Here is a 13178-nt window from a genome sequence, read left to right as displayed (position 1 = left end):
GCAATTTATATTTCTAGAATCATAATTACTTACATGTCACTCTAAGTTGCAAACCTTGATATAGACATAGAATTTATCATTTTTTTGAGACATAGAGTTTAGGGGTTTTATATGTGTTGTAATCGATCATTTTAATTTCGCATCTTTATCGGTTATATCTTGCTACAAATTTTAGAACCGTCTATTCACTCCCCTTCTAGTTGGCCTCCTCGATCCTACAACGAGAGAGAACAATATGCCTATTATATATCTATTATATAAAATCTGAGTTAGTTTCTATATCACATCTTCTCTTATTCTTCTTTTATCTAATAAAAATATTTAAAATTTAAACAATTTACTCATTTTGTTATCCACCCTCATCCTTCAGCCCCCTCGATTGTTACCGGCTATAGATATAAGACTTATTTTACTAATAAAAATAAATAAAGAGATTACGAGAAAAATTAGAGGATAATCTCCTACTTCTTTTTCAAATCCCATCAGAGATCAAACAACGGCATCCCTTCTGACATACTCGTTCGGAACACTCTCATTATATATCTACATCTCCATACCTGAGTTTATACTTAATATTTATATTTTCGTTACAAGTAGCTAGTATTTTTTTTAATCAGGAGCACGTTTCATATTCTTCGCGTTAGTGGAGGAATATGACTAATTTTCTGTTTATGGCGACGTCGACCCCAATCAGAAGCACGTTTTATTGAGGGAACCAATTAGAAGCACGTGCTAATAACACTCATGTGCTACAATATTTGGGAAGCGCAGTAGGCCAAGAAGAGCAATCTTGGGCTAATGACCCAAGGCCCTTTTCAGTTGGATGCAGGCTTTCCCTTTTTTTTTTTTTTTAAAGACTAACTGGATGCAGGCTTTCGAGGTCGATCTATCAAGGTTTGTTCATGCTCCCATGCACATCGATCCATTGATTCTGGATCCTTAAAACAAAAAGATCCAATAAATCCATTACAAAAATCCAACAAATCCATTTTGCCGTACCATGTGATAGAAAGAATTGGGTTAGAATCAGGATTAGAAGACGAAAGGGTTCCAGTAAGCTGCGCCAAGTGTCTTTCTTTGAGATTGGGCTTAAATAATACTACAAACTCTAACAACATTATCCACAATTTAAAGGGCCATAATAGATTCTCTTTTAGGCATATGCATATGACATGCATATATCACACTCACGTCACCACACACGTACACGTTTAAGACACGCTTGGAAATTGATTGGAGGTTCCTAGGCCATTATATTTGAGATAGACCAGTCCATTTTATCGCCTTGTTAAGCATCACATAATATAACGTATAGCTATCAAAACAAGGGGTGATGCTTTGTCTAAAGCCAACTTAATTCTTCCAAAGCTAGCTAGCTTCTAAAACATAAAAAATGAACTCCTAGCTGGGCCACCAAAAAAGGCCTAGAAATTATTCGAAAAGCAAACATTAGCTCCCATCATTATATATATTCGTTAGCAAGGAACGATTATTTTAAACATATACAGTTCAATCGGCATCATAATATCATATCGCTGCTAGTTTTGATTTGTGAAGTAGCTAGGAATGGTTGAAAGCTAGACGGACATGGTGGTTGGGGCCTAGCTTGTGTACTCCTTTTGTCAGAATCATGCTTTTTTCTCAAAGAGAAGGCTCGTACTTACACAGCTGGACAGGAGCTATACAAGAAACATGAGAGCTCGATCCTGGATCGTTCCCCGAAAGTTCCTTCAGAAACTAGTTGATTCGACAGCCCTCCAGAATCATACTAGCTGTGCAAGGTCGAGAGGATTATTGTAATTGTTAAATTTGGCCCTGTGCATTGGAACACAAATTTAAAATTGTACGTACTATATAATCATGCATGCAAAAGACCAGTACTGCCAACTGGTACATATCTACGAACGTACAGATCACTCAGGCGGCATACCGACAGCTGCAAACGTGCTCAAATTTGAGGCAACTTCGGAACGGCCCCAACAAAAACATATTTGGAACTCAAATTTGCGACAAATTTGGGGGCGAGCTCCGACCAACAGTGGCTACCCCTCGCCCAAGGAGATGCGTATGCTTTTGAAGTTAAATACTAACATGCCATGTATTGATATTTCATTTTATCAACGGGTTTTGGAGAGCACAGACGAGCCAAGGCATGCCATGAGAGTTCATTCTAACTTGACACTAGGCCTTTGAGATCTTATTCCTCGCAACTTAGTCTTTCTTCTATATTATCATGCCATCTGTGACGATGGATTGATCACTGATGGTGGGTAGGAGCGGATCTACAAGGGGCTGCTTTCTACTGGCTGAAACTTTGTTGGGGAGGAGGAGGAAGGAGGAAAAAACGAAGAAAAAGAGAAAAATAAGTGGAGACGGAGGAAGAAGACAATCCTTGTGTCTATGGAAATGTATCCTCTAATAAATTGTCACATGTTTTGTCACTTTGTGACATCATCGCTCACACGTGAGGTCCACTAATAATTGACTTAGTTGCACTTCTCAGATCGAGAAAGTGAACTGTTTGTGCTTCGGACCGAATAGTTAGCTCATTTCCTTCCTCTAGCGCTATGTCACCGAAGACATGCTGCTAATTCATGCGCGTGAGCTGTTAAACTCATGCCTTTTCCGACAACCTTCTCCTTTCATTTTTGATTTTTTTTTCCCTCACCTCTTTTTATTTTCAAAAACTTTTCTAGAAAACGTTTTTTCAAAACTTTTGAGAAAACTTTTTAAGAAAAAGTTTACCTCGAGAAAACTTTTTAAGAAAAGATTAGCTCAAAACTTTTGAAGATAAAGTTAAAAAAAAAGTTTGGAGAAAATATTAACTAGAAATTCTTTATATCAAAACACTAGTAAGCTCTATCAGCCGTCTCTCTAGGACGCACAACTTAAACTGCTAGCGCGCCCGGGAACAGGATTTCCGGAAGATGGGATCATGGGACACTAGGATTGTGTAGGGTACGGTGGTGGTCCGCTACGGATCTGGACACTGCTCACTAGTGCTAGTACTAATTGCTTAGTATTGTCTGCTGCCTTGTGTGTGGTTGCCAGCGTCGGCAGCCGGGCAGCCATCCACGGTGGCGGACACGGTCGCCGGCGGTGTGTACGTTCTCGGGTGCACTCTGCACGCGCCCGTTCGCGCCATCTCCCACACTGCCCGCCACCACGCCGCCAGCTTTCCCCGCCATTTTTACCCTCACGTGAACGCATCTGACCGTACTCACTTACATCCTGGCCCCACACCAACCCTGCCCCACCGGTACTAGACACACACTGTCTCCTCCCCGCGTAACGCAGGATATGGCTCCACGCCGCCAGCTTTCCCCGCCATTTTTACCCTCACGTGAACGCATCTGACCATACGCACTTACACCCCGGCCCCACACCAACCCTGCCCCACCGGTTCTGCACACACACTGTCTCCTCCCCGCGTAACGCAGGATATGGCACCACGCCGCCAGCTTTCCCCGCCATTTTTGCCCTCACGTGAACGCATCTGATCATACTCACTTACACCACGGCCCCACACCAACCCTGCCCCACCTGTACTGGAAACACACTATCTGCTCCCAGCGTAACGCAGGATATGGCCAGCACTCTCTTTCCCGCGACCACTTTACAGTACCGCAACCGCCACGCGTCGGGCTCCCATTGGCTGGCTCCGCTCCGCTCCCCACACCCACCTCTTTATTCATTCCCACCTCTCCCTTTCCCTTTCCCTTTCCCCACCTCCACTCGACGCCTCGGGGACAAATCGCGAGAGGGATTTCGCGCTAGGGTTTCGTGGATCGAGAGAGAGAGAGTAGGGTTTGGAGAGCCGGCCCCCATGGCCTCGCCGGTGGAGGCGGCGGCGGTGGGGAAGGAGGTGGAGGGGGCAGGGGAGGCGGTGACGGGCGCGATGGTGAGCGCGGGGTTCGCGGAGCTGGAGCGGCAGCAGCAGCTGCTGGCGACCTGCACGCACCTGTACCAGCAGCTCGCGGATCACTTCGGTTCGCTGGAGCGCGGGCTTGCGGCCCGCTCCGACGCGCTCCGCACCCGCCGCTGCGCCTTTGACGCGCGCACCCACCGCGCGCTCGACGCCTTGCACCGCCGGGAGGCCTCCATCGACGTCTCCGTCTCCCGCGCGCTAGACCACCTCGACTCCCTCTCCGCCGCCGCCGCCTCCTCCGGCGGGGACAAGGGGGTTCCCTCCGACGCCGATGCGGCCGGACTCGCCGAGAACCTGCGCGCGCTCTGCGTCAGGATGGACTCCGCGGCGTTCCTCGGGTTCGTGGTCGCCCGGCGGAAGGAGGCGGACGCGCTGCGCGCCGAGATGCCGCCGGCGCTCAAGTGCTGCGTGGATCCGGCCAAGTTCGTCATGGACGCGGTCGCCGACGTGTTCCCGGTGGACCGCCGCGAGGTGAAGAACCCGGCCGACCTGGCCTGGGCGTGCGTGCTCATCCTTGAGGCGGCCGTGCCGGCGCTGGCCGACCCGGACCCGGAGATCGGGGCGGCGCGGCCCCTGGTGCCGCGGGCCGCGCGGGAGCGCGCACGGGGCATGGCGAGGGAGTGGAAGGAGGCGGTCGAGAAGAAGGGCGGGGTGGAAGGGGCCAAGCCGTCCGACGCGCACGCCTTCCTGCAGCACGTGGCGACGTTCGCCGTGGCGGAGAGGGAGGACCGGCCGCTCTACCGCAAGATCGTGGTGAGCTTCTCCTGGCGCCGACAGATGCCCCGCCTCGCGATCACCCTCGGCCTTGAGGAAGAAATGGCTGGTATATATGCTTGTATCTTGCTTCCTGCGAGCATTCTTGTTCCATTTTGCTACACAAATTTTGTTGCTAGTTCCTTAGGTTTGTGTATGCCAACTGCTGAAATGGTGGACCTTAATGATTCAGATGGTTGATTTGTGGATGATCAAGTTTGCAGTGGTGTAAATTGGTCTAGATCTAGCATTGAATTGTCAATAGGATTAATTGGTTGGCACCAGTAATTGAAGACCACAGTGTAATCAGCACATCAATAGTCTTTGGAATGAAGGTATAAAATCACCCCGGCAAAAAATCAAGAAAAAAAAAATCCCCAACTAGTGTTACACTGCTGAGTACTCCACTGTGTAAGGGTATGATAGTAGTACTATGACTAGAATGGGTATTTCTTTTTAGAGTAAGCCATGTCTTTTGCTGGGATGGGTGGTCTCTGTCATAGCCATGTGCTAGAAAAAGTTTGTCTAGCCTCTAGTGTTTATCAAGTGGTAAGGATAACTGTGTCTTCTGTACCTGATCGCCATCATTCTTAGTGGCGCTTGTCTTGGGGCCATTGCTTTGGCCTTTAGATGTCGTCAGATTCTTGTGCCTACAGTGCTGTTTCCTTAGAGTGAAAGGCAGTCCCGTCTTGCAGTATCGTTAAGAACAAGTTTCTGGACTGTGCCAATTCCACACATCTTACTGCAGCACCAGAAAGTGCTTGACAGCCTTCTTTTCTGTTCCAACTTCCAACGCATACTACTACATTCTACTTTCCTCCATTTCAAATACAAGGTTTGGTTTCCAAAACTAAACTTTGACTGCTTACTTCACTTATATTATATTGTTCACAAGAACAAAATCATAATCATAGGAAAATACTTCCAAATATAAATCAAGGTTTACCATTTTTGTGTAGCAAACCTACATATTTTTAGACTAATTGTTAGTCAAAGACAGTTTAGATATTGAAATGTGTGTGCGCCTTATAAAAAGAAATGGAGGGAGTATTAAGTCATGCTGCTGCAACACCAATTATCTCTGGTCTCTACTCTGCTGTATCTAAATATGTCTGTTATTACCATTGAGTTTGCTGCCAAATTCATGGTGCTCACAGTTTTGTTTTGCCTTCATATTATATTCACTGTTGCATGCCTGATGCTTATGTATGGATTATTTTCTATTTTCTTGTTAAAAGATTGGTGTGTTTTCTTTTATGACAGATAATCAGTTCTGCTCTCGTTCAGACTTAAGTAGACCAGTGACTCCACACTATTAATATGTCTTTTTTGCAGATATCATCGAGGAACTAATTGCTAAGAGGCAGCAGCTTGATGCTGTGAATTTCGCATATGAGGCTGGTCTTCAGGAGAAGTTCGCTCCAGTTCCTCTTTTGAAGTCCTATCTGGAAGACTCTAAGAAGGCATCATCCACTGCTTCAGATACTTCGAGCGCTAGCAGTGGCCAATCTGGGGTACGATATACGTATCTCAAGTGTTAACTGACATGTTAACAATGTTAGTATGTGTTGATGTGCATAGTGCTATTTATCCTCCATATGCTACTTCTAATTTCAGTTTTTTATCACCTCCCTGTTTGGGTGAATTCAGTTTTTGTGTCTGTTTGTTGTATGGAGCCTAATAGAATCTGATGCTATGTATTTTGCAGAGCAATGTGAACAAGAAAGAGCAGTCTGCACTGCGAGCTGTTATAAAGTGTGTCGAGGACCGTAAACTGGAAGCCAAGTTTCCACTGGAGGATCTTCGGAAGCAGCTTGAAGAACTGGAGAAGGCCAAGACCGAGAAGAAAAAGGCAGCATCAAGCTCTTCCAGTGGTGGTAGCAGTGGCCCTGCCAACAAGCGCATCCGTGCAAGCAATGGAGGCCCAATGCCTCCTGCTAAGGCAGGTCGTCTCACTAGCAACGCTTGTGTGTCTTCTTTCCCAGCTCCCGCCACATTTGCCCGCTCTCCCTCCCACACATCATACGCCACAACCTCCCCTTCCCACACATCATACGCCACGCCCTCCCCTTCCCACACATCATACACCACGCCCTCCCCTTCCTATGCATCATACGCCACAGCCTCCCCTTCCCACACATCATATGCCACGGCCTCTCCCTATCCTTATGATAGGCCGGCTGGACATGGCCTCTACTGCAACCAGAGCCCACCGGCGATTAGAGAGCCATATGTCTACCCAGCCAAGGAGGTAGCTAATGTCGGCATTGGCATGCCATACTCCGCCCCTCCCATGAGCTACCCTGCCCCCTATGGCGGATATGGCAATGGGATGGGAGCTTACAACAACGGAATGGCTCCTGCCTTCCACCAGGCTTACTACCGGTAGGTTCAGTCAAAAAAAAAGTCGCTGATGAATGACATGACAACTGATGATGCCAACGACTCAAAATCGCGCAATGGCCCTATTTTGTAGTGACTGACTACAACGGTAGGTTGGGTATGCCATCTCATATGTTCTTACCACAACTACTAGACGCCTTGTGTTAGCTCTCATCTCATGCTAGACCACTACTTTTTACTACTACTAAGGAACCTGGATGTAATTATGTATGCTATCCTTGAGACCCTCGTCACCTTATGTAATTCTATTCAGAACTATGAAACCGCCCCCAAAAAAATCAGCATGTAATCCTTAAGTACTTGATGTACCATGGACTTATTAAAGGCCTTTTCTAGTTTAGCTATGCTGTGTTATCATGATTGTTTTTCAATTGTGTTTGGTGTGCATATTCAATTTTGTTTTATGAAAGGTGCATATTCATTGTTTGTTTGTCTCATGTTAGCTGTTGTAGTCAGCTGTAAGGATAATGAGTGAAGGTGATGCTCATGTTAGATCATAATGGTGTGGGGTGTGGTCACATGGCATTGCCTGTCTGATTTGGTACCAGTGTAGTGGCATTAGCAGGCAGGCTAGCAGATGCATGCATGCTCCACCCATAGTTCTTTTTTTACCTTGCTTCTTCTTTTGCTAGAGCTGGAAGCATTTCATTTGTTGAGACATTTTTTAGGAACATTTGACGAGAGATTGAGAACGCTGTGCTGTTGCTGGTCAATCTGATCCTATTGTGCTGCAGATGAGCATTTTTAACAGGCGTTAACACCATTTGTGTAGGACTACAGGCGTTTGATCAAAAACGATTTTGTTCATAAACAATAATGGCATGGCAGGAGCTAGATGCTTTGGTTCATCATTTCCCCAACACATGCTATCCTTTCCAAGTGTTCACCGCGCCTTGCTCTGTCGATCGAGTCCAGTCATGCGCTGCCAGCCTGGTGCTCTGCTCATACCGTCAAAAAAATTAGATAGAAACTCAGAAGCAAGCCAACCAACATGAAGTCATCATTTCTCGGTGAGAATCTCCTTCTGTCGGATGCGAGACGCCTGAATTTTACTCCAATGTAAATCAGACATTCTAGTCCAGGTAAAGCAAGATTCTTTTCAGCTTCCACGATGACTAGAAAAGCGAAATTCCATCACTTTCCTCCCAGAAAAGGGCACAGTATTATCTAACCTTACCTTTCAGTTTTGCAACGCAACTGAAAAATATCTCAACGTTTCGTGCCAAAAGTTGTATGAACAGAGAGTCAAAAAAAAAAAAAGTTGTATGAACAGGAACAGGAGGGGTAAAGATGCTGGATGTTTCTCTCAATTTTTGTTGCTTCCACTCCACTCCGAAGTTTGCAGGGAAAAAGGGTGAAATTTCTCAAGTCTTTACAAGAAATGAAGAAAGCCAATATTTCAACGCCTTCGCAAATACTTCAGCATCTGTGCTGGAGGATGCACCGTGCCAACGAGGTAAGAGCGGGAGAGAAAGGGAAACAGAAATAATGTATACAGCGAAGATCAAGTAACTTCCACGCAGTAAACAGTTAACGGGGAATGGGAAGAAAATGGAAAATGCCGACCAGTTCAGAGAAACGATAGCTTCAACAAGCCTTATCTAAATACTATCACCATAGTACAGCTATAGCAAAATCGAAGACATGTGACTGGTAAAGATTACTCATCTTACTTGAACAAATACACAGAAAGGAACTCGGGAAAGGGGTTGCTCAAAGCAGCTAAATACTTTTGGAGTGCCAGGGAGCCTAGCAGTTTTACAAGAAATTTGATTAACATGCATCCTCCAATCGCTGACATGAAAGAAATTGAGGTGGAGACAGGACTCAATTAGAAGTTGGCTAGTTTGACAAGCAAGTCAAGCATCTTCTGGAGGCAAAAGATGTGATAAAAAGGGAGTGAATACATTGAACAAAACTAGAATAAAGTTGACAAGGAAATCTAAGCCACTATATGCTCAGTAGCTGATGGGATAGGCTCTATCGCTCTAACGATGAAATTATTACTTATTGCACGTTTGTATGGAACACAAGCAAATTTCTGTTATGGTGCATGTAAAACAAACTAGATATGTCCTTTGAATGGATTGGTGATTGATTGATAGGCATCACCAATCCGAAAAATTGAGGGAAAGAAAACAAACAAACAAACACAAACATTGTGACCCGAGCGCTCGGGTTTAAGATATAGACAAACGGATAGGAAAAAGAAAAACTCGACTGAATGGACCCGTGACCCCTTAATTTCCAAATTGCAACCCAATCATTTCCATCAATTTAGCACAGCAGATGCACATACATAACTAAACTTGCAAGACAACGATGACTAGAGACATTAAAATCATCTGTACATATCAGATGCCATGAGATTAAAAAATCGCTCAAAATGCTCCAGCATCAAGCAAACTATAGAGTCACTCTTCAGTCTTCCAGTCGCCACTAACTTACTGGAAAAAAATCACTAGCTACAAAGGTGACTCTTCATCTCAATTGAAACCATCTCATCAAGCAGCTTCCCTATTTCTGATCAAACCAGATTGACAGATCCCAACTTCCAATCCAAACCATTTGATGCTTCAATTTTACCAAGCTAATGTAACTGCAGCATATGCCGGAATGCCACTTCATGCTTAATCTAACCCACCTAATCGACTCAATTTTATAGTTATATAGCACAGATGTTCTGTAAGAACTGGCACATGACTACTGCATGAGCAGATCAGATGTACCCACAGAAAACTCAGAGCAATGGTGATTCACGTACATTATTTCTTACTCTTACTGCTCTGTTAGTAGCATATCATCATCATCTCGCATGATATATAAATATTAAATATTAGTAGAAACAGGCGAATCAGCAAAATAGTCGAGTTCTGGCATAAATTTACTATACAAGCACGAGGACGCTCTCGGCATCGGCGCCGGCGCCGACAAGGACGGCGGCTCCGTCGCCGTCCGCATCATCAGGGACAGCGCCCTTGGGGACGGTGACGACGAGCTCGCCCTCGGCGTAGGTCGCGGTGGCCATAGCGGGTCGGGTGCAGGGCGGGAGGCGGAAGCGCCATCGGTCGAGCTCGAACGCGGCGGCGCCGTCGTCGCCGCCGGCCCCGACGGAGACGTCCCGGACGACGACCGTGGTGACCCCCGGGTGGATCTCGACGGCGTGGGCGCGGGCGCCGGCGGGGGAGAACCCGTCGACGGCGGCCACCACGAAGCGCAGCGCCGCGGCGTCCTCCTCGATGGAGACGTCCGCGTCGGCCGCGAAGGGGAGCTCGAGCACCTTCGCGAATATGTGCGGCAGGCGCCGCAGCTTCTTCCCGCCAGCCGCGGCCGCGCAGCGCTGCACGGCGATGGTGCGCTTCCGCGGGGCCGGGTGGACCCTCATGGCGGGCGCTGGATGCGGCCGCGTCGGGAGGCGGAAAAGGGCACGAAACACTAACCCTAGAGACCGCGATAGGCGGAGAGGGTGAATCGGAGGGGCTCTTTCAAATTCGCGCTCCGGGTGCGGAGCTCCTCCGTGTCTCTGCGCTGCGCTGGAGAATTGGGGAGGAAGAGGAGCAAAGGAAGCGGTAGTGGCCAAGCCATCGGGCGGTGTCATTTTAATTTTATCTGCGTTGCAACTATTCCTAAATCTCATATTCAAAAGTTAGAATTAATTTTTATAGTGAATATTAAAGTTGTAAAAAAAATTACACCTTTATAGTACATCACATTCTAATAACTTAGCTCCCTGGGGTAAATATGACTTTTTTATAGATAAAGTGTATAAAAGTCGTGAGAAAAAATAAAAAATAGAAACAATGACAAATAAAAAATTTCATTTTATGAAATAATAAATAGAAAATCACTTATATTCTAATGCAAATAAGAAATTCTCGCTAATACAAGTCCGAAGACTGAGTTCAGTAGTTGAGATCTTAAACTAGTTGGATAGATTTTAACAAACAAAGCTTAATTCAAATGACTTAACAACATCAATGAATCCTTTGTCCTATTTAAGTTAGAGTGGACTCTTGATAAAACACAAGATCTAACTAAAAAGATGATAATAAACAAAAATACTAAAAAGATCCAAATGACTTAACATGAGACTAAAAGGCATGATTTCAAATATCAGCGTAGCAAGTTTAGAAGATCTTCACTCGCAAAAAAAGAAAAAGTTTAGAGATAAAAAAAAAGGTTACATGCAATGAAATGAAAAGGGCAAAGAGGAGAACAAACAAAGGGAGGTGATGATGTCAAAAGAGATAGGATTGCAGGATAAGAAAGCGCATAAGTTACGATGTGACGTGTGCCCCATTTGCACTGTCCTCGCACATCACACTCTTCCAAGTGGCGGGGGGCCACAGCAGCATGGACCCTACATGCCAGAGGTCTAGTCAACAATATTACCAGAAAAGTTTCCATCCACAGTATAATCCAGGATTTAAAATGGACCGTCCAGTCACTTCAAGAGAAAGAAAAACACAATTACAAAGAACGTCTCATGTGAAGGCCATATATATATAAAAGGTAGTGTTATTCTATACTCAACGTGTAAATTAGTTATTCTATACCACAACCAATCTAGTCCACTCGTGCCATAGCAAGCCGCCAGCCCAGCCGCCCCGCGCAACTCGTGCGTGCCACATGGCATGGAACCGGCAGCGAGCCACGTCAGTAGTGTTAGTATTTTATTAGTAATTATTATTAAGTAGTTTTAACAGTTATCACTACCAAACAAACTATTAATATTACTGAATAAAATTATTGATACTACTAAATAAAATTAGTGATAAAAACTACTGATACTACTGATAACTATTGACAACTACTGATACTATTAACATAAACTACCAAACAAATATACTATGACTTAAAATTACTGACATAAATTACTAAATAATTTTACTATAATTTAAAACTACTGAATATTAAACTATTGATAACTACTGAAGCTACTAAATATTTTTTCTATGACTTAAAACTAATAGATATCTACTAACATAACTACTAAATAAAACTACTGATAACTACTGAAGCATCTGAATCATAGTAAATTTTTATATTTCTATTTAAAAACTATAAATTTTCAACTTGTAGTAAATTTAATTTCCAACACGTTATAATTTTTCACACTTCATCTAACTCATAGCAAAATTACTGAAGAATTCAAGTCACAATAAATTCTCGCATTACTGACAACTACTGAATTATCTGAGTCATAGTAAATTTATACTTGAAAGCATCCAACTAATAGTAAAATTACTTAAAAATTACTAAAAAATTACTGAATAACAACTATTAAACAACTACTTAAAAAATTGCTAAATAACAACTACTGAACAGCTATTGAGCAGACAGCAACGAGCAACACACGGTGGGCATATGTGCGCGGGGGCGTGCGACTGGGCACGTGCTGGCGCGGGACGGGTCGTTCTGGAGCGTGGGTGTGGGATGGGATTGGCCAAGGCTGTATTGGGCGTGGGCGTGGGCGTAGAATTACGAGAAAAACTATTCTACTCCCTAGTATACAATAGCACTTATTTTCTATATATATATATATATATATATATATATATATTTGTTTATTTATTGTGATTGCAAATCGCAACCGTAGTATAACCTCTTAAGCACCTCCTCTGTAATTTTAGAACCGAGTTAGAGGAATTCTAGCATGAGCTCTAACCTCATTTGTTTCAATTCCTTTGAAAGTTCCGATGCATCTTCTCTTTCTCTCTCTTGCTAATGAAAATATAACTCCCAAATTCATGTACTTTTCGTATCATCGTATGAAGCATACAAACGCTTCATGTGAGTAATTCCTATGGTTTTTCATTCCTTTAGGATTCAAATGCTAGGCAACTCCAATTGTGTGTTTCTCCTATTTATGCGTTTCGAGAATCCTACGTTCCAAACGGGATATTGGAACCGAGTTAATTTCCTGCACAATCCTTGTGTTCTAAAGATGTAATGTATATCCAGATGTAGCGAGTAAAATCAGCACAAAACTTGCCATGCCAGAGTCATGAGCCTATTTGTCAAACTTTGGCCGGAGCAAACTGGCAAGTAACCAGAACCTCAAATTCTAGTTGCTTGCGAGTTATCACTAGGT

At 44.4% G+C, this 13178-nt stretch overlaps 2 protein-coding genes across 3 annotated transcripts; one reads left to right on the top strand and one right to left on the bottom strand.

The window, feature by feature from the left end:
* The first annotated feature begins 3713 nt into the window (after positions 1-3713).
* LOC133891397 (FRIGIDA-like protein 4a) lies at positions 3714-7424 on the top strand. 2 transcript variants are annotated; one of them, XM_062332114.1, is made up of 4 exons: positions 3726-3831; positions 4162-4751; positions 6017-6195; positions 6390-7424. In XM_062332114.1, the coding sequence occupies exons 1-4, from the start codon at positions 3827-3829 to the stop codon at positions 7068-7070; spliced, it is 1455 nt and encodes a 484-aa protein (XP_062188098.1). In that variant the 5' UTR covers positions 3726-3826; the 3' UTR covers positions 7071-7424. The 2 variants fall into 2 exon arrangements, with proteins under 2 accessions (XP_062188097.1, XP_062188098.1); XM_062332113.1 differs by having other exon boundaries at positions 3714-4751.
* A 2453-nt stretch (positions 7425-9877) lies between these two features.
* On the bottom strand, positions 9878-10672 carry LOC133891398 (uncharacterized). Its single transcript, XM_062332115.1, has one exon. It carries the CDS (start codon positions 10467-10469, stop codon positions 9972-9974), a length of 498 nt encoding a protein of 165 aa, XP_062188099.1. The 5' UTR covers positions 10470-10672; the 3' UTR covers positions 9878-9971.
* Between the last annotated feature and the right edge of the window lie 2506 nt (positions 10673-13178).

Source organism: Phragmites australis, chromosome 14 (assembly GCF_958298935.1).
Source record: "Phragmites australis chromosome 14, lpPhrAust1.1, whole genome shotgun sequence".
In the NCBI taxonomy this organism is placed as follows: Eukaryota; Viridiplantae; Streptophyta; class Magnoliopsida; order Poales; family Poaceae; genus Phragmites; species Phragmites australis.
Note: the sequence above shows the minus strand (reverse complement) of the source record. Positions and strands in the feature narration are given on the sequence as shown.